Source organism: Bos mutus, chromosome 25 (genome assembly GCF_027580195.1).
Source record: "Bos mutus isolate GX-2022 chromosome 25, NWIPB_WYAK_1.1, whole genome shotgun sequence".
NCBI classification, from domain to species: domain Eukaryota; kingdom Metazoa; phylum Chordata; class Mammalia; order Artiodactyla; family Bovidae; genus Bos; species Bos mutus.
Genome location: NC_091641.1, coordinates 27,414,684 through 27,440,110, shown reverse-complemented (window position 1 = coordinate 27,440,110; position 25,427 = coordinate 27,414,684). Strand labels below are relative to the sequence as shown.

At 47.8% G+C, this 25,427-nt stretch overlaps 1 protein-coding gene across 1 annotated transcript in view; it reads left to right on the top strand.

Annotated features, from left to right (window-relative positions):
- The window catches only part of LOC102279767 (BOS complex subunit NOMO1), a 56,585-nt gene that overhangs the window by 22,944 nt on the left and 8,214 nt on the right, over nucleotides 1–25,427 (top strand). The window contains exons 12-25 of the mRNA XM_014481057.2: nucleotides 3,368–3,542; nucleotides 4,907–5,048; nucleotides 6,553–6,684; nucleotides 7,932–8,068; nucleotides 9,554–9,641; nucleotides 13,092–13,155; nucleotides 13,717–13,812; nucleotides 16,004–16,222; nucleotides 16,325–16,407; nucleotides 17,234–17,393; nucleotides 17,766–17,892; nucleotides 19,434–19,547; nucleotides 20,433–20,560; nucleotides 21,483–21,624. Of these exons, the coding sequence (XP_014336543.2) occupies nucleotides 3,368–3,542; nucleotides 4,907–5,048; nucleotides 6,553–6,684; nucleotides 7,932–8,068; nucleotides 9,554–9,641; nucleotides 13,092–13,155; nucleotides 13,717–13,812; nucleotides 16,004–16,222; nucleotides 16,325–16,407; nucleotides 17,234–17,393; nucleotides 17,766–17,892; nucleotides 19,434–19,547; nucleotides 20,433–20,560; nucleotides 21,483–21,624 (1,807 nt within the window). The remainder of the gene's footprint in view (nucleotides 1–3,367; nucleotides 3,543–4,906; nucleotides 5,049–6,552; nucleotides 6,685–7,931; nucleotides 8,069–9,553; nucleotides 9,642–13,091; nucleotides 13,156–13,716; nucleotides 13,813–16,003; nucleotides 16,223–16,324; nucleotides 16,408–17,233; nucleotides 17,394–17,765; nucleotides 17,893–19,433; nucleotides 19,548–20,432; nucleotides 20,561–21,482; nucleotides 21,625–25,427) is intronic.

Sequence of the window (25,427 nt, the reverse complement as noted above, 5' to 3'; positions counted from 1 at the left end):
ATCCGGAAGACCTGGTGGCAGAACCTTGGAAAGTGTAGGAGCGGGTAGAAGTGGATCTGTGGACCGGAAATAGAATGTCAGCCCTTGAGGGGCGGGGGCTTTAGATGTGACCTCCCGCCGGTCACGGGGGTCTGGGAGCTGAGCCCTGAAGACATGCTTTACTGGCCTGGTCCCTGAGGAGGTTTTCTCTAGGCAGGTGGGGCTCTGGGTCAGGGCTTCAGCGAGGAAGCAGACCCCTGAGGAGCCTCAGGAAGTGATCCTGGGCTTCAGTTCTCCCTTCACGAGCAGTTCTGAGCGGCAACTCTGGGTGAGGCACCGAGGTGAATGCTGGGTGTGTACAGTGAGCCAGACCAACATTGCAAAGGCAGGGCTGTGGTCTTCCTGGGCTTAAGGTGAGGAGTCAGTGACTGTAAGTTATGGGGGTGTGTTGAAGCGCTTGGGGACCCCCAGGGGACTTCCTTCAGGTTGGGGGCTGTGGAAGCCGAGACCTTCGGGAGGACTGAAAGGTTGCCGAGTGGACGACTTGGCAGGTGGAGGGGTCAGTGTGTTGCAGGAGGGGGGCTCCTCCTGAAAGGTTCTCTGGGTAGAGGGGTAGGGGGACAGACAGCATGGGTGGGGGGGACGGTGAGGCCTTGTGGCCATCTTGTGTGGGTGCGCTGTTCCCCAGGTGAGTGGAGACCCCGGATGGGTTTTCAGCAAGGGAGCTGTGAATCAGGGTGCTTTGGAAAGATTTTCTTTTCTTCTGACTGCTGTGTGGGGAATAAATGGGGCGAGGGGAGCCAGAGTAAACTTGAGGGAGTAAATAGGAGGTGCTGGAGGAGTTTGCTGGAGGAGATGGTGACCAGTGGGACCTGAGACCGGGTTCTGGGGGGAGGGAAGGAGTGGGTAAGCTTGATGGGTGATAGGCCTGTGCCTCAGAGCCCAGGTTTCCTGTTTCAGCCATTTGGGTAGATGGAGGAGGTACCATCCCCATTCATGGAGGTAGGGAAACATAGTTTAATCTTGCATTTATTCTTTGAAATGGAATTTTGAATCAAAGAGAAACAGCATTTTTTTTTTTTTCTCTAATTTTATTTTATTTTTAAACTTTACATAATTGTATTAGTTTTGCCAAATATCAAAATGAATCCACCACAGGTATACATGAGAAACAGCACTCTCTGAATATCTTTGGAAAAGCTGATCATTTTTCTTTTGGTTCATATAGCGCGTTTGTCTTTTAATTCGTTGATATTTCTTACTTTTTCTTTCATGCTCTTTCAAAACATTATTTATTTGAAAAAGAAAAAACTGAGTTAAATGACAGAATGTAGCTATCTCACTAGGCACCAAAATTACTAATTTCTCTCCATAAATGTATTAAATTCTGATGAAAGAATTTTTTTCAGAGTTTAAACTTTTTATTTTGTATTGGGGTATAGCCCATTACCAGTGTTGTCTGATGAAAGAATTTATTGACACAAATTGATTTTTAAGGGCTTCAATATAACAAACACTTTCCTACCAGCTTTTTAGTTCTCTTTCTAAATGAATGTGTATTTGAGGTGTAGTGTAATTGGTCACTTGTCTTTAATGGCGAATATGAGCTAAAACACATCATATGGTTAAAGTATTAAAACTTAAGGAAGGGGGTTCAACTTGTAATGAATAAGGGGACCTCCCCCCTGAAAAAGACACAAATGAAGAGCGTATGGAAGGGCCTTGAGAACAATTTTTCAATATTCCCTTCCTGTCGATTTTCTCTGAAAGAACACAGCACAAAAAAGAGGCAAAACTTTGCATCCAGATCAGGGGTTGGCACACTTTTTCCATCAAGGACCAGAGAATAAGTATTTTAGACTTCATGGGCCCATACAGTCTTTGTGACGAAGCCCACCACAGACAATTCATAAATGAACGGGTGTGGCCATGTTCCAGGAAAACTTTATGTGCGCACACTATAATGATATACTTTTTATATGTCACGAGATAGTCTTTTGATTTTTTTTTTCCTTTTTAACCCTTTAAAAGTGTGAAAACCATTCTTAGCTCATGATCCCAACCAAAACAGGTGGCTGGTGTGACTTGATCCGTGGGCTGTGGTGTCTTACCCCCTGCTCTCCAGCCTGAACCCTGGTGGCCAGCCTGCATGTCCGTCTAGAGCAGTGGTCCCCAGCCTTTGTGGCACCAGGGACCTGTTTTTTTTTTTTTTTTTCTTTTTTGAGATCTGTTTTTTGGAAGACAGTTTTTCCATGGTCTAGGGGAAGGAGGGGGATTCTGTGATGATTCAGGTCTTTATTTATTTATTGTGCGCTTTATTTCTTTATGACATCAGCTCCACCTCAGATCATCAGGCATTAATTAGATCCAGGAGGCTGGGACCTCGCTCTGGAGAGACGACTGTGGCCTGCACCGCTTCGTGGTTCCTTCTGCTATTTTTTCTTTGCAGCCGAGTGGGCATGCCAGTATCTAGTGCACCCCATTATTGTCCAGCACTGAATCCAGCATTTTTTATTCGCTTCGTGTCAAAAGTAACAACTGATTTTTATCTAAAGCGATTCTCTTGAAGATTACAAAATGTAAATTTTAGGCAGTTGAAGAATTGCTTGTGACCTCCGGCTGTGGGACATGATTACAACTGACTAAACGTGAAGACGGCCACTCAGTGGACACTGGGCTTTGCTGGTTTTTATTAGCGGGTAGATGTGCCTTTCATGTGCTTCTGGAAATGTGCCATGTCGTATTTTACACTCTGCTCATTTGCAGTCTCCAGTCTGAGTCATTACCTTAATAGGGCTTTTCAATTATAAGTTGCTTCTGTAGCTCCTAGCTCCTAAGGAGTTCAATTTTAGCTCTGCATTTCTTTAAACTTAATTACCTTTCCTATTCAGATCTCTCAGATTGCTTTTCTCTGTGCATTATATATAATCACAGGCGAGGAAGCCGTCTTTGATAACCCTGCCTTGTTTTATCGCCTGGGTAATACCACACTTCCTTAGGCAGCTTACAGCTCTTGCTTTTAAGGACTCATCCGCATTCTTGGTTGTGGCTGCTCCATCGTCAACGACCCAATTACCTGAAACATTTTTATCATCCACAAATTGTCTGAAAACCGCTTCTGCAGTGGGGAATGGCCAGCTGTCACCCAGAACACACAAACAGCCCCAGGCCCTCCCTCTGCCTTGCCATGTGCAGAAAGAGGTCCAATCTTCTTTCTAATGATTGCTTATAAAACTGGAGTCGTTTGGTCTGTATTCCTGTCTCTTCATTAAGATCACACTAGTCTCAGGGATGAGGGCTGGAAGCGGGATGCAGAGTCTGGGTCGCCAAGCACCTTTCCTGTGATAATTGAGTTCTCCTGCTGGGCTGAATGGTCCTCTTGTTGCAGGTTCAGTGTCTGTGGCCAGATATCAATCACTCGCTTCCCTGACACAGTCAAGCAGATGGGTAAATACAAAGTTGTCCTGGCCTCTCAAGACAAGGACAAGTCTCTGGTCACCGTGGAGACGGACGCTCAGGGATCTTTCTGTTTTAAAGCGAAACCAGGGACCTATAAAGTTCAGGTATGACGAGTTTTGTTCTGTTTAAGATATTTGAAAAACAAACAAACAACAACAACAATGATTTGAAAGGATTGTTTTAAGATGGGATCAGAGAAGGAGCATTTTCATTCCCAGCTGCTTATTTTGGTAACTTTACATTCCTGCGTGTCACAGTCAGTAGAGCAGATAGGCAGCCGGCTTGAAAGGATGCAACAGGTGTTTCTCTTCCCGTCCTGATGTTTATTAGGGGTTAGTATCAGGCTGCCAGTCACATGTCTACCTCCTCAGGCTCTGGCTGCTGTAGATTATCCATGGGTCCCCAGAAGAGATCAGAGTGAACTCTCTATTAGTGACAGCTCAGTTACATCCACAGAGCATGGCTTCTGGACCCTGAGGCCAAAATGGAGCTTACATTTCCTGCCCTGCTGTCAATTGGAGATGCTGAGCAGGCACCCCTGATTCCTCTATCCATCTCCCTGGTGAAGAAGCTGGGGAGACCCTGGCCTGTGGTCTCACCACAGGGGTGAAGGCCTGAGCACAGGTCGGGGCGGAGGTCAGAGGTAAGACAGAAGCAGAGGTTCAGCCCACCAGCCCCACACTGAGACCATGTCAGCTGTTGCTCCTTCTCCTCCCTTGGGGAGGAGCAGGGGATGGGCGAGGGGAGGGAGTCAGGGAGGGTGCTTCTAAGACTTTGCTCTCCTCCCGGCCAGTGGGATCTCCCCACTCTGAGGAGGTGGGGTAGGGACATAGCCTTCCCCCTGCTTCCACGAACAGCATGCTGTATGGGTGGTCAGCTCCTTTACCAGCCAGCCCGCTTCTTGTGATGTTGGCCACATAGACAAGCCTTTGGAGACTCCTTCAGAGGCACAGTCAGGGACTTTTCCAAGGAAGGGCAGCTCTGGAATGTGATCTCTCTAGGGATGAAGAAGGCCAGCACCGCCTCCTCTCCCAGCCCCTCTTGTGAGCCTGAGAGAGGCACGCAGAAATGAGGGAGGAAGACATGGCCCAGGTCCACTATGGTCATCCACGTGGGTCCACGAGCTCACAGTTCATATCACGAGTGACCTCACGCGAGAATCGGGTTCTAGGGTTTAGTGTGGTCTCCACCCAGGATACACATGATCGATAACAGCTTTGTGTGCCCCGACACGCTTTTGTGTGCACCCTTACACCACGGAAGGCTGGTGTTCTATGTCTGATTAGAAATACATTTTCTTCACACCAGCAATATGCAGATTTGTTGTGATTCTAAAACTATGCCTAGGAATGAACCTTCTCCTTCTGAATCCGTCTAGCCTCAGGCCCAGATGGACGATCTGGTGTCCTGTTGCCCAGGGAGCAGCGACCCTGGTGCAGCCGCTGACCTCGTCCTGTGTGTCTCGCAGGTGATGGTTCCTGAGGCAGAGACCAGGGCGGGGCTGACGCTGAAACCCCAGACGCTGCTGCTGGCTGTGACCGACCGGCCTGTGATGGACGTGGCCTTTGTGCAGTTTTTGGCATCGGTTTCTGGGAAAGTCTCTTGTCTGGGTAAGACGTCAGTTGAAAGCAAGAATGGATGAGTTCGAAGAGGCAGGCTGAGAGAGGTGGGATTTGGGTGGGCTCTTCCTCACTGGGCGGTGGCGAAGGTCACAGCAGAAGCTGCTCGGGGGAGTGCTGTGTGTGAGGCCGTGTTGTGTGCAGTTCTTTCTGAATAATCGCCGCAATCACCGGGAACATTTTACTGGGAATACTCCTGCTTTGGCTCCCAAAAGAACATGTGGGATTCTTTTTCTGAAAGGAGTTTGGCCCCGGTTTCAGTCCCAGCTCTGTCATTTACTAGTATGAGACTGTAAGCATTTACTTGCCCAGCCTCAGTTTTCTTTCAATAAAATGGGAATACTGCTGCTCTCAGAGGGTTTTCATGAGGCTTAAATATGGTCATATCAAGAGGCTGTATAGCGTAGTGGTTATGACCATGTCTCCAGAGCCAGACCACATGTGTTTGAACCATTGCTGTGTGATGTAGGGTAAGTGACTTAACCTCTCTGTGCTTTGAGTCCCTCATCTGTAACGTGGGGATGTTAATAGTACCTGCCTCACAAGGTTATTGTGACGATCAAAGGAGTTAATGTGTGTATGGTAAAGAATCTGCCTGCAATGTGGGATACCCAGGATTGATCCCTGGGTCAGGAAGATCCCCTGGAGAAGGGCATGACAACCCCCTCCAGTCTTCTTGCCTGGAGAATCCCATGGACAGAGGAACCTGGCAGGCTACAGTCCATGGGTTCTCAAAGAATCTGACACGACTGAGCAGCTAACACTTTTTTCATAGCCATTAGAAGTACCTGGAACACAGCAAGAGCCACATAAATCTTTGCCATTATTAGTAATATGATGATGATGATGATGATGATAAAGGGCCCAGTTCTGTACCTGGTATGAAATGGGCATTCAGGAAAGTTTCATTGCCTGTCTGACTTTTTCTCTGGCTCCCGTTGGTGCTCCATAGATACTGTTTCGGAGAAGGCAATGGCACCCCACTCCAGTACTCTTGCCTGGAAAATCCCATGGATGGCGGAGCCTGGTAGGCTGCAGTCCATGGGGTCACTAAGAGTCGGACATGACTGAGCGACTTCCCTTTCAATTTTCACTTTCATGCATTGGAGAAGGAAATGGCAACCCACTCCAGTGTTCTTGCCTGGAGAATCCCAGGGACTGGAAAGCCTGGTGGGCTGCAGTGTATGGGGTCGCACAGAGTCGGACACGACTGAAGCGACTTAGCAGCAGCAGCAGCAGCAGATACTGTTTCTGCCAGTGCAGTAAATGCTGGGCGGCCTTATTGCTTGGTGCCAGTGCCTTACGTGGTGGCAGAGGTAGGGATGTGGGGAAATGCCTTAGAATCAAGTAGATGCCTGCAAGCTTTGAAGGACCTCTCCTGGGGCTGCCCTCCAGGAGCTAAGTGGTAGCAAGCAATACACAGCAGCTGAGGGTTGGAACAGGTGCTGTGGTTCCCAAAGCCGCCAAGCGAGGCCCCTGCATCTTTTCTCTGCAGACACTTGCGGTGACCTGCTGGTGACCCTGCAGTCCCTGAGCCGCCAGGGCGAGAAGCGGAGCCTCCACCTCTCCGGCAAGGTCAACTCGATGACTTTCATGTTTGACAACGTGCTGCCCGGAAAATACAAGAGTAAGAATTGAAGGCAGCACTTCCTGTCTCTGTAAAGTTTCTGAAAACTCGCTCTCTAGTTGCATCCCAACTATACTTGTTTAACTCTTGTTTGTCTTTGTCCTTTGACCTTGAATTTGCATTATTTAGCTTGGGCAGTAATGCAGGAGTTGAGGTTTCTGAACCAACTGCCACCTCATCAGGATGATCCACACACTTCTCATGCCATTTTATTTGTAAATTCCTGAAAACAGTGTCATATGATCACACTGACGTGTTCTACCACTTAGCAGCTGTGTGAGCCTGGCAGCTTACTTGATCTCCCTGGGACTCGGTTTCCCCTTCTGAAGTAGGAGTCACAGAACCTTTCTGCAGAGTGATGGAATCCGGTTTGTAAAGCCCCGACACAGTGCCTGGGAAGGAGAAGGCACTTTTCCTCATCTTCCTCAAGAAGCTGCCCATTGCCTATATTTTTGCTCTGTCAGAATTCAGCTTGAAGCTGCTGGCTGTAAACAGCCTCAAAAGTAGTAGACTGATTTTTCAGGCAGATTGTATTTTCTGTTAATGTCAGGTGTTGGCAAACTATGATCTGAGGGCAGCTGCCTGTTTTTATGAATTAAGTTTTATTGGAACACAGCCACACCCATTTGTTTGTGTGTCATCTGTGGCTGCTTGTGTGCTGCAGAGGCCGAGTTGAGTAGTTGAGACTTGTGTGGCCTGCAGAGGTGAAAATATTTACTCTCTGGTCCCTTAGAGAGCAAGTTTGCCAGTGTCTGAATATCTTACCTATAGCCTGGTCTTAGGCTCAGTTGGATTTCCTTGTTAGTGATTTTAATGGCCATTGGTTTCATTTTTTTTTTTTTTTTTTTTTAAGCAATTGCTTATTCCCAGCATGGCCAGCTCTGTATATATACCTACACACACATACTTGTTTGTATGTATGTGCATATAGGGGCTTCCAAGGTGGTTCAGTGGTAAAGAATTTCCCTGCCAAAGCAGGAGACAGAGATTTGATCTCTGGGTTGGGAAGATCCCCTGGAGAAGAGCATGACAACCCACTCCAGTATTCTTGCCTGGAGAATTCGATAGAAGAGCCTGGCAGGCTACTCTCCGTGGAGTCTCAAAAGAGTCAGACACGACTGAGCGACTTAATAAGAACAGCATGTGTATAAACTCACTCACGCACTTCATTAGCACTGTTTCTCTGGGGGTATTCAGGGAGGTGGTGTGCTCTGCCCACATGGGTGTCCATGTCGTGTCCTTTGCAGTCAGCATCCTGCATGAAGACTGGTGCTGGAAGAACAAGAGTCTGGAGGTGGAGGTTCTGGAGGACGATGTGTCTGCCGTTGAGTTCAGGCAGACGGGCTACATGCTCCGGTGCTCCCTTTCCCACGCCATCACTCTGGTAAGTGGCTGCTGAGGATGCTCTTATTTGGAAGGACACTCGCCTTTTGGAGAGTGAGAAAGACTAGTGTGCCAAGAGGATCATCAGCATAGTCAAGCCAGATTTCCTTTTCTGCCTCTCAGCTCACCCACCTATTATGGAAACACCGTCAGGAAGCATTTTAAGTCCCTTAGTGGAAAGATGCCTTTGTTGGGGAGAGTTCCTTGTCCTGGCTCCATGTTAAACTCTAACTTTGACTAGTGATTTTGGAAAGCCGTTGATGTAGTGCAGAGCATGTGGGCTATGTAGGCCCTGCCAAGTTAAGTAATGTTTGTGGGCCTCCATTTTTCCTTCTGAACTTGAGATCGTAATACTCACTCCCCAGGGTTGTAGTGAGGTATGAGCAAATCTCTCACGTATTTGAAGTTTTCCTGTGTACCCTGCTCTTTCTTAGGAACAGGTGTGGCTGAGCAGAGTTGGTTGTCCTCTTGCAGTGTCTGTGGCTGGGTTGGCAGTTACCCAGTGGGTTTTAGGCTGGGAGCACCTGTGTAGCCCTGCGTAGGTCTGTTCCTGAATTTTGTATAATCTGACTTCTAGCAATGGCAGGTGTCATTGTTAGGTCTCAGTGGCAAAACAGGGGCAAACGACACTTAAGTGGCTACTTATGTTAGACACCAGAGCAGTGAGACTGGTCTCTCTAATGCCAGTTGAACGCTCGAACCACTTATCTACAAATGGTCCACAGACAGCTTTGTTATAGGAAACGGGTTGATTAATATCCAGTTGAGAACAAGCGAGAGACATTTGGGAAACCAGTCCTTGATTTCCATTTCTCTTAGACTAAGAACGTACTCCTAATTACAGCCAGCCCTTCGCTGACTCCCGTCTCACCCCTACCCCTTACCCCCTCGTTCACTAGCTGCCTCCAGTTCCGTACCAAGCTCGATCCCTTCTCCGGGCCTTTGCACGTACTCTTTTCTGCCTGAAATGCTGTGTCTTCTCCACAACTGAGTGTAGTTGCTTTTTTTCATCATTCAGGCTGAAGCCCCAGTGTTACCTGCTCGGGGGGTAGGGGGTGGGGGCGCCTATCCTGAGGCCAAGCTGAACAAGCCTCTGCGGAGGGCACTCTGTCCTGCTTCCTGTTTATTTCCCGCTAAGCTCTGTGACTTCCTAGATGACATCTACTGACTTCTCTGTTGACTGCGTGGATTTTCTGTCTTCCCATATCAGAACGTAAGCCACGCTGAAAATAAGAGCCGTGGCAGCAACCAGGGCCCAGCCTTGGGTCAGCCACATGGCAGGTGCTCAGTAAATGTTCGTTGACTGAATGAAAAAGATCACGTTTCTGTTGGAAGTTTTGGAAGGCTTTTAATTTTCCCCTGGCATCCAGCTGTTCAAATGATTAATGTGCAAAACAGATGACTGGTTCAGAAGCAGAAAGCTTATTCCTCGTCTGGGTGTCTCCGTCTTCCCTGGTAAGGCATCATCTTGGCTTTGTTCCCGTAGGAATTTTACCAGGATGGGAATGGACCTGAGAACGTGGGGATTTATAACCTCTCCAAAGGAGTCAACCGGTTCTGCCTGTCCAAGCCCGGTGAGTCTGGAAGGATCGATGTCCTCTGAGCGAGGGAAATGGAGAGGCTCTCGAGAGTGTTTTCAGAGGTGTTTTTCCCCATCTCGGTTCAGTTTGCATCAAGCTATCGATTTTGGTTGTGGGTAACGCCTCTGGAGGGAGCAGCATTTTTACCCAGAGAATTAGAGCTGGGGGTTGGCACATGTTCCCAGGCTCTTGAGTTTGAGTTGAGTCCAGACCACGGGGCCCTTTCACTTCGAAAAATCGAACACCATCAGCCCATGATCTCTCCTGCTGAGTGATCACTCCCACCTTGCTTAAAAATCCTCCAGTGGCTGCTTTCTCTCTTTGTTAATCACTTTATTGAGATGCAGTTTGCAGACCATAAAATTCACCCACTTAAAGTGTACAATACTTTTAAAAGTGATTTTTAGTAAATATACCTAGCCATACAGCCATATAATCCAGTTCACAACATTTTCATTGTTCCAGTGATTCCTTCCTACATGTTTACGATTCATCTCTATTCCCAGCTTTTGGCAGCCACTAATCTGTTTTCTGTCTCTATGAATTTGCCTTGTTTGGACACTTCATATAGTGAAGTCATACAATACTGTTATTTTTTAGGCTCCTTTCACTTAGCATAATGTTTTTGAAGTTCATTCAGGTCATAGCAGATATTAATAATTTGTTCCTTTTTATTGGTGAACAGTATTCCATAGCATGGATATATCACAGTTTGTGTATCCATTCACCAGTTGGTGGGTGTTTGAATTGTTTCCAGTTTGGGGCTATTATAAATAATGTTGCTGTGAACATTTGTGTACAGGTTTTGTGTGGACATCTGTTGGGGAGATATCTAGGAATGGAATCAAATGATAAATTTATGTTTAATTTTTTAAGAAACTACCAAAATATTTTCTGAAAAAGCTGTATTTGCCATTTGATATTCCCACCAGCTATGTCTGAGGGTTTCATTTTTCTACCTCTTTACCATTATTTGTTACTGTCTTTTTGATTTGTAGCATCCTGGTGGTTCTAAAGTAGTATCTCATTGTAGTTTTATTTTGTGTTTTCCTAAGGAATAATTTAGGGACTTCTGTTGGTTCTCAAGATAAAGTACAGTAACCTCACTTCCCACAGTTTCAGTTACCTCTGGTCAACTGCAGTCCAAAAATATTAAATGGGAAATTTCAGAAGTAAACAGTTTATACCTTTTAAATTGCGTGCCTTCTGAGAAGCATGGTGAAGTCTCTGACTGTCTTGCTCCTGTCCGGCCCTTGGGCACATCTCCATATATGTTACCCACCTGTCAGTGTAGGTAAAAACTTGGTACGTAGAGGGTTTGGTACTGTCTGCGATATCAGGCATCCACTGGGGGTCTTACCATGTGTACACCACAGATAGGGCACAGTCATGTATAGAACCCTTATTCAGACCTTGAACTCCTCTGTAATCTAGCTCTACCTGTCACCCTCTGTTCCAGCCACTGTTTCTGTGTTTTAATTAGGATGCCTTTGGCTGCAGGTACCAAAATCTGTATGACAACCCCTGACAAGTGGGGTTAATTTGATTCATTAACAAAGACTAGCAGCGGAACTTCTCTGGTGGTGCAGTGGTTAAGATTCTGCCCTTCCAATGCAGGGGACACGGGTTTGATCCCTGTTTGGGGAACTAAGATCCGGCATGCCATGCAGTATGGCCAAAAAATGAAACAAAACAAAACAAAGACTAACAGCTCAGGCGTGGGTTCAGATGGTAGGTGTTAGGGTTGGTGTCTTTGTGATTCTTTTAGTCCTTTCCTTTTTTTTTTTTTTTTAATGAACTATGCACTTCTTTTTTTAAAGTGTATTTTGTGCTTGGTCTTCATTAGTTTGTGGGCTTTTCTTTAGTTGCAGTGTGCAGGCTTCTCATCGTGGTGGTTCCTCATGTTGCTGAGCGTGGGCTCTCGGGCACGTGGGCTTCAGTAATTGCAGCTCCTGGGCCCTAAAGTGCTGGCCCAATAGCCGTGGTGTAGTGGCCAAACAACAGCAGAATGGGCTCAGTTGCTCCATGGCATGTGGAATCTTCCTGGACCAGAGTTCAAACCCTTGTCTCCTGCATTGGCAGATGGATTCTTTACCACTGAGCCACTAGGGAAACCCCCACTTGGTTTTTTTTTATTTTCTGCTTCATGTTTTCAAGGTACCTACTGTTGCTCCAGAAAACTTATGTCTAAGGCAAGAAGATGAGAGGAGGGGTGGGCAAACATTTTCCATGCCACGTCCTCCAGGAAACTTCCTTTATGTCTTATCATCCAGAACCATGTCTCATGGCCACTTCTAGCTGCAAGGGAGCCTGGGGCAGCTGGATTTGCTGCTGGAGGCTGGCATGCTTTCACCCTGAGCATAAGCGGGAGCTGGTTTGAAGGCAGGAAGGCAGCTGTTAGGGAGGCAGCCAGCAAGCCCGTGGTTCAGATGCTGTGCTCTGCCGCAGCACCTCCACCCCACCTGCCTTCACTTAGCTCTGCCTGCCCGCCATCACTTGTTGGCTCTGATGTTCCTCCCCAGAGAGGCTAGTGCCCCAGTGTCGCTGGGATCTCTGCTGTGCTTGTGCCCACGAGGCCCAGTTCCTCCCTGGACCGCACCCATCATACCTGGTGGCTGTGGAACCCTTCTCTCTCTCTGTAGATGGCAGGCCCCATGAAGGCAGGGACTCTGCGTGTTCCCCACTCTGTGTCAACACCTGATGCAACACCTGGCCCGAGTGTTGCCCTGTCAACACTTGTCAAATGAAAGAACAAAGAAAGTGAATGAAGAAACCTAACAATTTTTTTTTTTTAGGTAACTGCACTGAGGCTTGATCAGTGTGATGAGAACGAATTTGAACGAATTTCATGTTTGGGTTGGGCGGATGGCCAGAATGCTGGTGAAAGATCATTTGGGAGAATACGTTACTACACTTGGCTCCTTCCTGAAACTGTATTTTTCTGGCATACGACATCATATGCCCTTAATCTGAGTATTAGCCTGATGCGCTCATGGCGTGGAAGTGTTTTCTGTAGTTATTTCTTGGTTTTCTGGGACTTCCCTGCCCCATGCACCTTTTAGGAATATTTAGAGGATGGAGTCCAGACTCTGGCTGTCTTTGGATCTTTAACAGAATCTGTTACGTAGGAAATTCTCAGTCTGAATCCCAGTAGAAATGTACTTCCTGTTCCTCCTCATGCATGTGTCTGTTAGCTTGGTCTACACAGAATAAACTACTGTGAGCTGTTAAATGATGGAAAATGAAAATCCTGACGTGGTGGGCAGACCTTTGAGTGGATGGGTCATTGGTAAGAAGCCGTCTGTAGGCAGCACAAAAGGCTTTTCAGATCCCGTATGTGATCTGTTAGGAAGGAGAGGCACTGCCTTAGGATTCCAGATGTTGGAATTGCTCAGTGGAATAGATGCTCTTCTCTGAAAATGACTTTTGATTTCCTGGCTGCAGGCGTGTACAAGGTGACCCCTCGCTCCTGCCACCGGTTCGAGCAAGCGTTCTACACCTATGACACGTAAGCCGGGTGCCGACCGCTCTGTGCTGTCTGTGGAGGGGGGTGAGCGTGGATCTCTGCGACAGTTATTTCTGAGAACAAGGGAGTTTTTTTGTATGTTTTCTGGAAGTAGTAAGGTTAGGCAGTGAAAAGAATTTGCAGATAAGGATTTTAAGACACTTGGGTAAATAACCGAGGAAGTGAAGATACAGCTCTTCCCCAAGAATTCTGTAAACCCAGGACGGAAGGCTGTGGTTTTGAACTGGCTTGAATGTAATGTCTGTTGAATCTTCCAGCCTCACTGATAGGAATTTCTCAAGCTCAAGTCTGCCATTTTCCTGTTTTCACAAATGCTTGTGGGTTTCACTGGAAATTAGAGACATAAAGTTTGGGAGTGGAGAATCAGTTGACCCTTAAAGACACTTGTATGTATTTCAGAAGTTTTCTCATGCCAAGCTAAGAGCAGTTTCACGTAGTATATTTCAGGGTCAGGAAGGCCGCCCATAAAGGGCATTGTTTGTGATCCTTTGAGGACGTCGAGGTGATGTTATGGTGTTTTCTTTCTCCCTCTCTGATTTACAGGTCTTCACCCAGTATCTTGACATTGACAGCCATTCGCCACCACGTCCTTGGAACGATCACCACTGACAAAATGATGGATGTGACCGTGACAATCAAGTAAGGCCGGTGTTCCATGGTGGGCCGAGCGTGGGAGGGTGGGGGGCCAGGCCGTCTTCTCTCAGAGCTGCTCTGAAAACTATTTTTGATTTGTTATCTCTAGGTATACATACAAATGGCCTTCGCTCTTATATGACATGGCCATAAATTCACAACAGCCCTCCTTTCCTTTTATGATTCAGGAATTAACCGTGGATGAGGAAGAGCCTCCTGACAGCTCGCTTCAGTGCCTCAAATTTCTGCCTGAACTCTTTATACTTCCTGTCTCTGCTAAGGGAAAAAAAAATCTCTGGTTTGTTCACTATATTTCAAGTGTTTTAGCAAATTCAAAAACATGTGCCTGTTTTTCTTTAGACCCTTTCTCGAAGGCTTGGGAAATAGAGATGACACCTCATGTGAGAAGGGTCATGAGAGAAAGTGGATGAAGGGCGCTCTCGCTGAGGGTCAGGTTTGCTCGCATGGCGCCTTTGAGAGGAATGCTTGCCTGTGGTGGCTGCATCTGACACCCTAATTTTCTCAAGAAATGAAAGGGTTTTTTTTTCTCTTGCATCGCATACCTAGCTGATCCACCTGCAAATCCTGGGCTCTACAATCCATGGGAGTTAATTTCAGGACCCCCCGTGGTTACAAGAATCTGCAGATGATCAAGTCCCTTATAAAACAGAGTCCCTTTGCATATAACCTACTGCACATCTTCCCCTGTGCTTTAAATATACTGTAAGTCATCTCTGGGTTACTTACAATATCCAGTGCAATGTAAATGCTATGTAAATAGTTACCAGCTTGTGGCAAATTCAAGTTCTGCTTTTTGGAACTTTCTGGAACTTTTCCCCCCCAAACATTTTCTGTCTGTGACTGGTTCAGTCCTCAGATGTGGAGCCTGTGGAGACGGAGGACTGACTGTACGTCCTCCATCCGTCCCTTTCTTAGCTCTTGGCCTCTATGCTTTGGTTTGACCCACTCTTGTCTCTTCCAGTTTTGTTGCTGTAGCTTCCTGTCTGAACTCTGTGTTTTGGCTGTTGCTTCATAACAGTGTTGTTCATGTGGAATCAGAGTGACCTTAGTAGAAGTGAAGTGAAGTGAAGTCTCTCAGTCGTGTCCGACTCTTTGCGATCCCATGGACTGTAACCTACCAGGCTCCTCTGTCCATGGGATTTTCCAGGCAAGAATACTGGAGTGGGTTGCCATTTCCTTCTCCAGGGGATCTTCCCAACCTAGGGATTGAACCCAGGTCTCCCACACTGTAGGCAGACGCTTTACCGTCTGATCCAAGAGACCCTGTCATCTCTTTAAAACTCCATCCAGCCTGGGTCCACACCAAGGTTTGCAAAGCCTTTGTCTGACCCCTAATCTGACTCTGCCTGGGTCCCTCTGTCCCCCTTCCTGGTCTCCTTGCTGTCCCTGGAGCATGGCCAGGGAGTTGCCTCCAAGGCTCTGAGACTTTGCACTTATCACCTCTTGCCTGGGGCCTCCTCACCCAGAGCGTGTGGCTTTTTCTCTCCCTTCAAGTCGGCTTGGTGTCACCTTATCAGAAAGGCCTGTGCTCAGTTGTATCTGACTCTCTGTGACCCCATGGAATGTAGCCCGGCAGGCTCCTCTGTCCATGGGATTTTCCAGGCAAGAATACCGGAGTGGGCTGCCATTCCTTCTCTGGGAAAGGCCTGAGTCCCTAATAGAATATAGTTCCCCCCTCCATCCCCGCCCGCCCAGCTCTCTGCTCTGTCCACGCTGCTTTAGTTTTCTTCATTGTACTTATCATTGTACTTGGCATCATTTTTCTGTTGGTCATCTGCCTCTTATCACAGAATGTGGATTCCACAGGTTAGGGGATGCTGTTTGTCCTGTACAGTCTCCCCAGCCCCTGATTCTCTTGCAGAGTACATTCTCAATAAAGGTTGGAAGAAAGACAGAAGACGGTAATGTGAAAGGGACTCCACATCCTTCAGGAAGTTGACAGTTTCCTTCAGATCATAAAGTCAGTGATATTTCATCCCAGCCCAGATCTCCCAGATGCTTCCACATGGCAAAGAAGTTCAATTTCCTGTTTTTTCTTTTTTAAACTGTTGATCCCAAACAGGAGAAGACTGTGCCACAGTTGGTTGTCTGATGAGGTCCTTGGTTTTTTTTTAACCGATTTCGACCGACCTCAGGGGTCCCTGACTCTGTGTTCTGGGCTGCTCCTTTCTTCCAGGTCTTCCATTGACAGCGAGCCTGCCCTGGTCCTTGGCCCCCTGAAGTCTGTGCAGGAGCTGCGGAGGGAGCAGCAGCTGGCCGAGATCGAGAGCCGCAGGCAGGAGAGGGAGAGGAGCGGCGGAGAGGCCGGAGGCGAGGGGAGGACCAAGCCCCCTGTGCAGGAGATGGTAGACGAGTTGCAGGGCCCCTTCTTCTACGACTTTTCCTACTGGGCACGGTAAGTGCCCGTGGTGGGCTTTCCCTGCAGGGTCCCCCTGTTCGGATGTCCTTCCTTCTGGGGGGACAGGCCAGCCACATTGAAATGTCTTAATTATTTTAGATCCGGAGAGAAAATCACTGTCACACCTTCATCTAAAGAGCTGCTCTTTTATCCTCCTTCCATGGAAGCCACCGTCAGTGGAGGTAAATGTCAGCTCAGCTCGCCGACGGCACGCCTTCACACCTGTCTTTTCCCTGCCTTTAGGGTTCTGTTCTGTGCTGTTTTATAGTGAAGCTGTCTTCCTAAGGCATCTTCAGTCCCCGTTGGTGCATAGATGTTACTATCTGACGAGTGAGTGAATGAGTGAGAGGTCTAAATTGGTAAACGTAACTCTCACTGTTAGAATTGGGGATCTTTTTGAAAAAGGACTTGCTTTTCCTTGATGTTATCAGGTTGACACCAGAAGGCAGATGAAAAGCAACAGCATCCGTGGTTGAAACGTCTGAAATGTCTTCATGTATCTGAACTGTTCGTGATGTTTGTTTTGGGTTGGGGTGATGGAAGGGTCTTTTGGGGATGAGATAACCAGGTGCTGGTGGAATGTTTAGGCAGCTTTTGCCAGCATCGCGGGTTCAGTAAACCCTGAGCATTTTGTGTTTGGAAGGAGAGTGTTGAAGGGCGTGGCTGTCCAGTGGGCAGCCTGTCTGGGGCCGCCTTCCATGCTGGGTCCTCTGAGGTCTGGCTACAGAGGCCCTGACCTGCGGTACTGGCTTCTCTCCTCACTTGTGGTCAGTGAGGTCTGAGGAAGAGGAGCTGGGGAAAGCCAGCTTTGTTGGCTATTCCTGCTAACATTCCTGACAGTTTAACAGGGCCGTTCATAAATGTTGAGAGGCTTGGGCCTCTTGTAGTAACTGAGGATTCTGAGGTAGTCAAAAGCCTCACTGGAGTTAGTTTCGAATATCTCAGTTTTAGGCCCTTCTTTAATGGGAAGCCCCCCTCTCTTCCTCTGTTTGTCTCTTTCCTGTGTAGAAAGCTGCCCAGGGAAGCTGATCGAGATCCAAGGGAAAGCAGGCTTGTTTCTAGAAGGCCAGATCCACCCAGAGTTGGAAGGAGTCGAGATCGTCATCAGTGAAAAGGGGGCAAGTTCACCCCTGATCACAGTCTTTACCGATGACAAAGGTGCCTATAGGTAAGCCCTTGACTAAGAACCAGTTATTGGGACCAGTCGGGGAGCCCATGCTGAGTCAGACGGTAAAGAATCCACCTGCAATACAGGAGACCTGGGTTTGATCCCTGGGTTGGGAAGATCCCCTGGAGGAGGGCATGGCAACCCACTCTTTCCTGGAGTGTTCTTGCCTGGAGAATCCCATGAACAAAGGAGTTGGCGGGCTACAGTTGATGGGGTTGCAGAGAGTCGGAACACAACTGAGCAACTAACACTTCCACATTTTCATTCGGGAAGCCCAGGAAAGAAGCTGGGGAGCCAGGTTTCCTGGGGGCAGGTGATGCTTCCTCTAGGATGTGAAGCAAGGCATCACCAGCGTTTCTTTCTTTTATTCAGTGTTGGGCCCTTGCACAGTGACCTGGAGTATACTGTGTCCTCGCAGAAGGAGGGCTACGTTTTGACTGCAGTGGAAGGAACCATAGGCGACTTTAAGGCTTATGCCTTGGCAGGCGTGAGCTTTGAGGTAACACCGTGTGCTTTTAAAAAGCAGTTTTATGGAGTATAACAATCATACAATACACTGCACGTAAAGTGTGTAATTTGACAGTCTCGACACATGACAACACCCGTGAGCATACCACCAGTCAAAATAGCGGACACATCTGTCGCCCCTCAGAATTTCCTCGTACCCTTGGTAACCCCTCTCTCCTGGCCCTCCCCACCCCTCTGATCTGCCTTCTGTCACTGTGGATCAGTTTGCATTTCTTAGAATTTTATATAACGGAATTATTCAGGCCGTACTCTTTTTACTCTGCTTTCTTTCACTTGTAATTTTGGAGATCTGTTGACTTCAGCTCATGTGCATACCTTCTGGGAAGCATTTTAAGCCTTCATCCTTGACTCTGTTCTCTGTCAAAGGACACAGAATGTTCTTAGAGTGAAGTTGATATCTTTCTCTCTTCCTTCCTTCCTTCTTGGGAAGAAGTGAGTGAGTCCAGAGTGAGTCCAGAGACCCTTGAGGCTGAGTGTTGTCGATATCGAGACCAAAAGAGAAACATCCCATCACCTAATAAATTAAAATTCTGCATTGCAGAATGCCTTTTAAAACAAATGGAAAGATAGTCCAACTGGAGAGAAATATCTATTCCATAAATAACAACCCCAGTTTACAAGAGTCTCCTAAAACCAATAAGAAAAAGACAAGCCAAAAAAAAAGAAAAAGACAAGCCAACAGAGAAAAGGTGAATCAAGGACATGAAAGGCCATTCACAGAAGTCATCCAGGTCACTCATAATCACACGGGGAACACTTGACTTCGATAGTGACCAGGCAAACGTAAAGAAGTTACCATCAAAACACTGGGTTTGGGGTTATAGTTGTAATAATGAAGACAATATCCATTTTTTTGGCAAGTGTGTGTTTTCCCACACATAGGTAATTTAGGAGCTGGAAATGGTTACAACCACCCTGAAGTTCAGATCGGGGGTTTCTTTCTGGATTTCAAGTGCACACATCCACGAAGTCATTTCTACTCCTAGGAATTGACTCTTTGGAAAAAGAAGAACTTAATTGTGCAAAGATACACACGCTTGGGGACTTTCACTTCATCCCTTCCTTTCCATCACAAAACTCAGAGACTGGCCCGTGTGCCATGGTTTGCCAACCTCTGCTTTAGAGTGAGATGCAGCTCTTCTGAAACAGTGAGGCCGACTGGTGGGGACTGGTGGACGAGGGCAGTGGGGAAAACAGCTGAGGCCAGAGAACTCGACTTGGCCAGAGGGTTTGGGGGCCCTCCTCCACCCCACTCCCACTCAGTCGCTTATGAAGTCCATCAATAGTAGCCATAGTGTTGATAAGATTTGTGTGGGCACAGAGAGTTCTGGAAGGCTGCAAAGCAAATTGTTTATACTGGTTACCCTAGGGGAGGAGAGGAGACCTTCTGACCTTCCCCGTGGGCCCCAGTGAATGACAATAAAAGAAAAACTAGCTGCTGATAATTACCTCTTGACACTTTCATGGTTTGTATGAGTTAATCTTGCTCTGGGGTTCCTTTCTCATCCCCAGATAAAAGCCGAAGACGACCAGCCCCTCCCTGGGGTCCTCTTATCCCTCAGCGGTGGTGTGTTCCGTTCCAACCTCCTGACTCAGGACAACGGTATCCTGACCTTCTCAAACCTGGTAAGGTGCCCACTACTGCATCGCCTGCCTGGCTCCCCCATGAGCGCGCAAGGACACAGTGGCCATGACTTGTGTATTGCTTGACAATGTGAGAACAGAAAACCATTGTGGAGTGCCTCACATTTCTTTGGGGACCAGCTGTAATTAAGGATGGCTCTCACTAGAACTTAATGCTGCTGATGCATGTTCCCTTCCGCACAGACGTCTTGTTTTCTGGTCACCCACTTGTCACTGAGACAATGTAATTAATTACCCTGGCCCCAGCAGCTCCTGTCTTAAGTGTCCCTTTGTTTTACCACCAGATCTCATTGTTTATAATGCCAAGTCTCGTTCAGGGGGTGAGCTTGTGTTTCTTCTGCAAAGCACGCTCCCTGCAGTGGGTGGACAGCACCCATTTTCCACTGAGGATGTAGTCTGAAGCCCTCAATGGTGGACACGTCAGTTGGTCATCTTGTCAACCCTGGGAATAAAGTCACCATTCCAGGGATGTCGCAAACAGGCAGTGAGGTGTAGCCGAAAGATCCCAGACTGGGACGTGAAGCACGCCCACCTTCGAATCTTCCCTCTGCTACTTAACTTGCCATGTCGTCTCAGGCTAGTTACTTGACCTCTCTGAGCTTCAGTTGCTTCATTCATAAAGTTCAAATATGATTTCTACCCTGCAGAGGTACTAAAGGTGTGCAGTAATGACAGCTGGTATTAGAATGGTAATTGCTGTCACTGTAATGATTGACTGTAGAGTTAGTTACCATCTCTGTGTGTCTGGGTAGCCTTAGGGCTCTTGGGGCCTCATTCTGGCCTCTTTCCTTCATGACTTGAGCCGCTCCCTCTAATGCCACCCCTCGACTTGCAGCAGAGGCTCAGCTCGTGTTTGTGTCTTGGCAGAGCCCTGGCCAGTACTACTTCAAGCCCATGATGAAGGAATTCCGGTTTGAGCCGTCCTCGCAGATGATCGAGGTGCAGGAGGGGCAGAACCTGAAGATCACCATCACGGGCTACCGCACGGCCTACAGGTGGGCTGCCCCCTCTCCCGTCTCCCCCGGGCCGGGCCGTGGGATCACTCACACACTCTTTTCTCTCGGAACCCATCCCAGTCTTCAGGTTGGTTCTGTTTGGAAGACAAGAGCCATGAGACACGAGTCCACAGGTTCCTGACTGCAACCCTTTTCTCCTAATATCCCCCATGAATGATTTAGTCACAAAGCTCCTCTTTTGAAATTGGCCTGTGAGAACCTACTGAGTTCCTAAAAATTTTTATTTTTTTAAAGTGTTTGAAACATTAGTTAGATTTTGGAAAGGAGGAAATGCATTCACTTGAAAAAAATTTGGAAATGTTGAAAAGAAGATATTCCGTGTGGAGTTTCCCTTCTGTCCTGGCCTCCCAGCCACCTAGGTGTTCCAGCATTGCTGAGTGCATCCAGAGATGGTTTATTCACATAAGTATTTATAATTATAGGCACACGCGTATGTATTTATATACATGTGTAGAAGCACTTCAAGGTTGATTAATCAGAAGGAACAGGTTTAGAAAAACGGACCATTTTCAATTGAATATAAAAATAGAACGAAAGGGGAAGTGATTTATTTTCATTTTATTGGATGCTTTATTATTTAAAATAAAGTTTAACAAAAAATGCAATAAAGCGGAGTGAAAGAAAGTTTAGCCTTTCTAAATTACGATTTTCTGGAGCACCCCTTAAAATGTATGAGAAGAGAAATTGATGATAGGAGTGGCCTGAGCCCTCTGGCAGGAAGGCTCAGCTTGCAGGTGACACAGCTGGAAGTGCGTTGTCTGGGTCATTTGGGGTACTGTCCTCCACCGAGTTATTTTGCACCATAATTGTTGGTGAATGCCGGACACTGTCCCTGGAATCTTTTGTGTGCATCAGAAAGCCCCGAGAATGTCGTGTTCCATTTCTTCTCTCGTCTCTCTAGTTGCTATGGTACAGTTTCTTCCTTAAACGGAGAGCCAGAACAGGGTGTTGCCGTGGAAGCAGTGGGCCAGAGCGACTGCAGTATTTATGGAGAAGACACCGTGACGGACGAGGAAGGGAAGTTCAGGTTACGTGGATTGCTGGTGAGCCTTTCGATGTGTTTCGTTAGTGGATTTTTTCATACTGGCTTCAGCGGTGCCTGGGTTCAGTGGTGCCCCCAAGACGCTAGGAATGAGGGCAAGAGGGTTGAGAGGGGGCGTGGGGCTCTGAAACTCCCCAATCCCTGTCTTAACTGACATGCCCAACACTTATGTAGCTGACGTACTGGGTTGTGGTTTTATGGCAAAATACAGGTAGAAAACCATGGTTTTGGTGCAGAACAGGTGGTCTGGCTTAGGCCAGCCTCTCACATCGGATTCCTGTGGGGCTCGAAGACAAGTGTAAAAGGCTGGCGTGGACTGGGCGCCTGTCGGGAGCAGTGTGGACTGTGGACCGTGGACAGGTCCTGGCCCAGGAGAAGGGGCAACAGCCAGGCAGCTCCAGCTCTTTGTAGCCGTGTGGGAAGATAACTCAGGGTTGCCGATGGTTAGAGTTTGTAAAAGAGAAGTCAGAAATTCACATTTCCACGTGACAACTCCTGATTTTTAGATATTAACCACTAATTTAAAAAAAATAGGGGCTTCCCTGGTAGCTCAGATAGTAAAGAATCTGTCCACAATGCTGGAGACTAGGGTTTGATCCCTGGGTCAGGAAGATCTCCTGGAGAAGGGAATGGCTGGCTACCCACTCTGGTATTCGTGCTTGGAAAATTCCATGGACAGACAGGAGCCGGACAACCATGGGGTCACAAAGAGTTGGACGTAGTTGAGCAACTAACACTTTACTGGGGCCATGCTGTCCTTTCCCAAAGTTAAGAAGACCATGTCCCGTGTCCAGGTGTCCTCACTCACCAATATTGGGAGGTCAGGGCAGGAGGTCACTTGGTGAGTGAGGAGCGTTCAAGGCAAAGGAGGAATGCAGGCCTGGGGGTGTCTCCTGGGGCTGTGCTGAGGACTGGAGAATGTCTGTTCTCGTGGGCCAGCTGGGTGGGCTTTCTTTGGGGTCTGGCCAGCCTTTCTGTGATGCTCCCTTCTCCGCCTCCTCTGTCCTCGGGGAGGCCCTGCCCGCTCCAGGGAACGCTGATGTTAACTCAGCACTTTCAGTTGTGTGGAGTCGCCACCTTGTGGCTGCTGACCTGTTCCATGGAAAAGGCCTCGGATGCTGGAGGAATAGCCTTAGACGGGGAGCGTGCTGTCACGCTGCCCTCGGGACATGTTCCCAGGGCCCCAGGGCGCTCCCTGCTGTCCCCCAGGCCTGCTTCCCTTCCTCGTGGCAGTGGTTCCAGAGAGAACAGGTGGGCCACATGGGTGTCCCCCGCCCCCAGGCCGGCTGCAGCCAGGACCCCGGGAAAGGCGATGGGTCCTTAGATCCGGGTCTCTGTCGCATGTGTTCATGCAGATGCAGGCTTTGACACTGCGCCCTTAGTTGCCTTTCTGCCTGGGTTTGAACCCTGCCTCTGTCATTTCTTAGCTGCGTGAGTTCAGGCAGGCGTCCCATGCCTTCTGTGTCCGTTTCATCATCTGTAAAGTGAGGATGAGGATCACGGCTGCCCTACAGGTTGGCTGTCAGTACGAAGTGAGTTAATACACACGGAATGGTGCCTGGTGCACCGACTCTGCAAGTGGTTAGAAGCAAGGTCAGACCACTCCTTTCCCTCTGGTGAGGCAGTTCCTCACCAGAACTGCCAGCTTGGGTGATTGTGTGCAGCTTTCCTTGGTCCAAGCCACAGCAGAAGGCAGGCCTGGGGGGTGTCTGTGGCCTTCAGTCTGCCTTCTTCTTGGGTGGACCCAGTGTTCCTGGCTCATCTCCCTTTTACGGTTGCAAGAATTCAGGTTCTGCATCACCATGTTGATTCCCCCCGGAGTCTTACGGGCCCATACATATTTTTCTTTTTTTAAATTGGAGTATAGGTGCATTACAGTGTTGCGTTAGTTTCTGCTGTACAGCAGCGGGAATCAGCTCTATGCATACAGCAGCGGGAATCAGCTCTATGCATACATATATCCCTTTCTCCCTCTTGAGCCTCACTCCCACCCTGACCCCCATCCCCCCGCTGTAGGTCATCTCAGAGCCCTGAACTGCGGTCCCCGTGCTATACAGCAGCCTCCCATTAGCGATCCATCATACACATGGTAGTGTATATATGCCAGGCATGTGTTTCTAAACTCACCAACTTAACACATTTTATTTAGCTAAACCAAATATAGTTTCCTTCTCCACCGTGATAGATTCACGTTTCAATTAATGCTCCCTCACACCCTCCTCCTTGTAATAGATGTTAATTCATTAGCACTTAAAATGCTATGTGGAGTCACCCCCTTGTAGCAGCCAAAGCCTTCCACGTGCCAGGCCTCAGATGCTGAAGGAATGAATAGCCTCAGATGGTTCTCGTCAAAGGTTTGGACTTGCGTTTGCCAGGCTCCTAGGGGACACCAGGCTGGAGAGCCCTGGTTGAAGATTTCCTCAGGATTTTGACCCCGAGGAGAATGCATTTCTGCAGTTGATCTTTCTGGGCAGGGTATTTGGTGAGGCATTTTGGGTGAGAAGCTGTGAGATATTTTGGGTGAGAAGCTGCCTGAATCTTGCTGCCAGAGGCTGAAGGTGAACCGCTGAGTCAGCAGCCAGGAGCGAGGAGCCGGGTGGTTAGGGTGGGCTCCTGCGCTGCTGGGCATGGGAGCGAGGGGGCAGTGCCCGCGATCCCCATCTCCAGCAGTGCCGTCTCCTTTTTTTCACACCTTGCTACCTTTTTCTGAGGTGCAAATAGCTGTTGCTAAGAGCTGTTTTGAACAAACCCAGTGCTGCCAGTCCTCACTGAGCTATAAAGTGAATTAATTCGTCTATTGGTGATCATAAATTTGACTTTTCTCGGTTTTTAAAAAAATAATAGTTTTATTGTCTTTGTAAAGGTTCCATGTGCTCATTATAAGATAGTTGAAAGCAACATAATGAAAAGGACAAAATTTTGAAAGGGGAAAAAGTAGATCAGCCTTACACTGGCCTCCAGGACTCGTGGTTAATATAGAGGGAATGTTGTTTAAGGTGCTGCTCTGCTCACACACAGAGAAGGTCACAGTGCACGTGATTTAGGAAACCGGGCCGTGTTATCCTCGCTAGTGTACAAATCAGCAGTTAGTCTCAGGGTTGTCCCCTCTTGGACACACACAGTCACCTTTGAACTTGGCCCCTGGCTCTAGATGCTCATGTGTCATCAGATTTGGTGTGCAGTTGGTGATCAGAAGTTGGTTATTTTAAAAGTTCTTTAAACCCTGCTAGTATAAGTGATCTGTCACCCTCTGGGGAAAGATGCAGATCTTTTCTTTTAATAAATGTGTAAGGAAAAAAAAAGTTCAGAAGTTGACAAATGGTGGGTTCATTTAGACTATTAAAGCCTTCGTAAAGCTGAATTTTATCTGATATGCAGCGTTTTGAGAAATTTCCTTGGAACTCATATGTCTTTCTCTCTCAGAGTTGCCGCTAGCCCACATAGCAACGCATGAAACAACTGTATTTCTTCAAGGCGGTTTGTCGTTGTTGCTTGTTGTCTAGTTGTTGAATTATGTCTGACTCTTTGTGACCCCATGGACTGTAGCCGGCCGGGCTCCTCTGTCCATGGGATTTCCCAGGCAAGAATACTAGAGTAGGTTACCATTGCCTTTTCCAGGGGATCTTCCTGACCCAGGGATGGAACCCATGTCTTCTGCATTGGCAGGCGGATTCTTTACCCCTGAGCCACCAGGGAAGCTGTCGTAATGTACTGGCTTAGAACAAAGTGCTTTACTGCGGTCTGCTAAAAAATGATCTGAGTAAATAATGTACATCCTTCATGTGTGCAGTGTCAACAACAAAA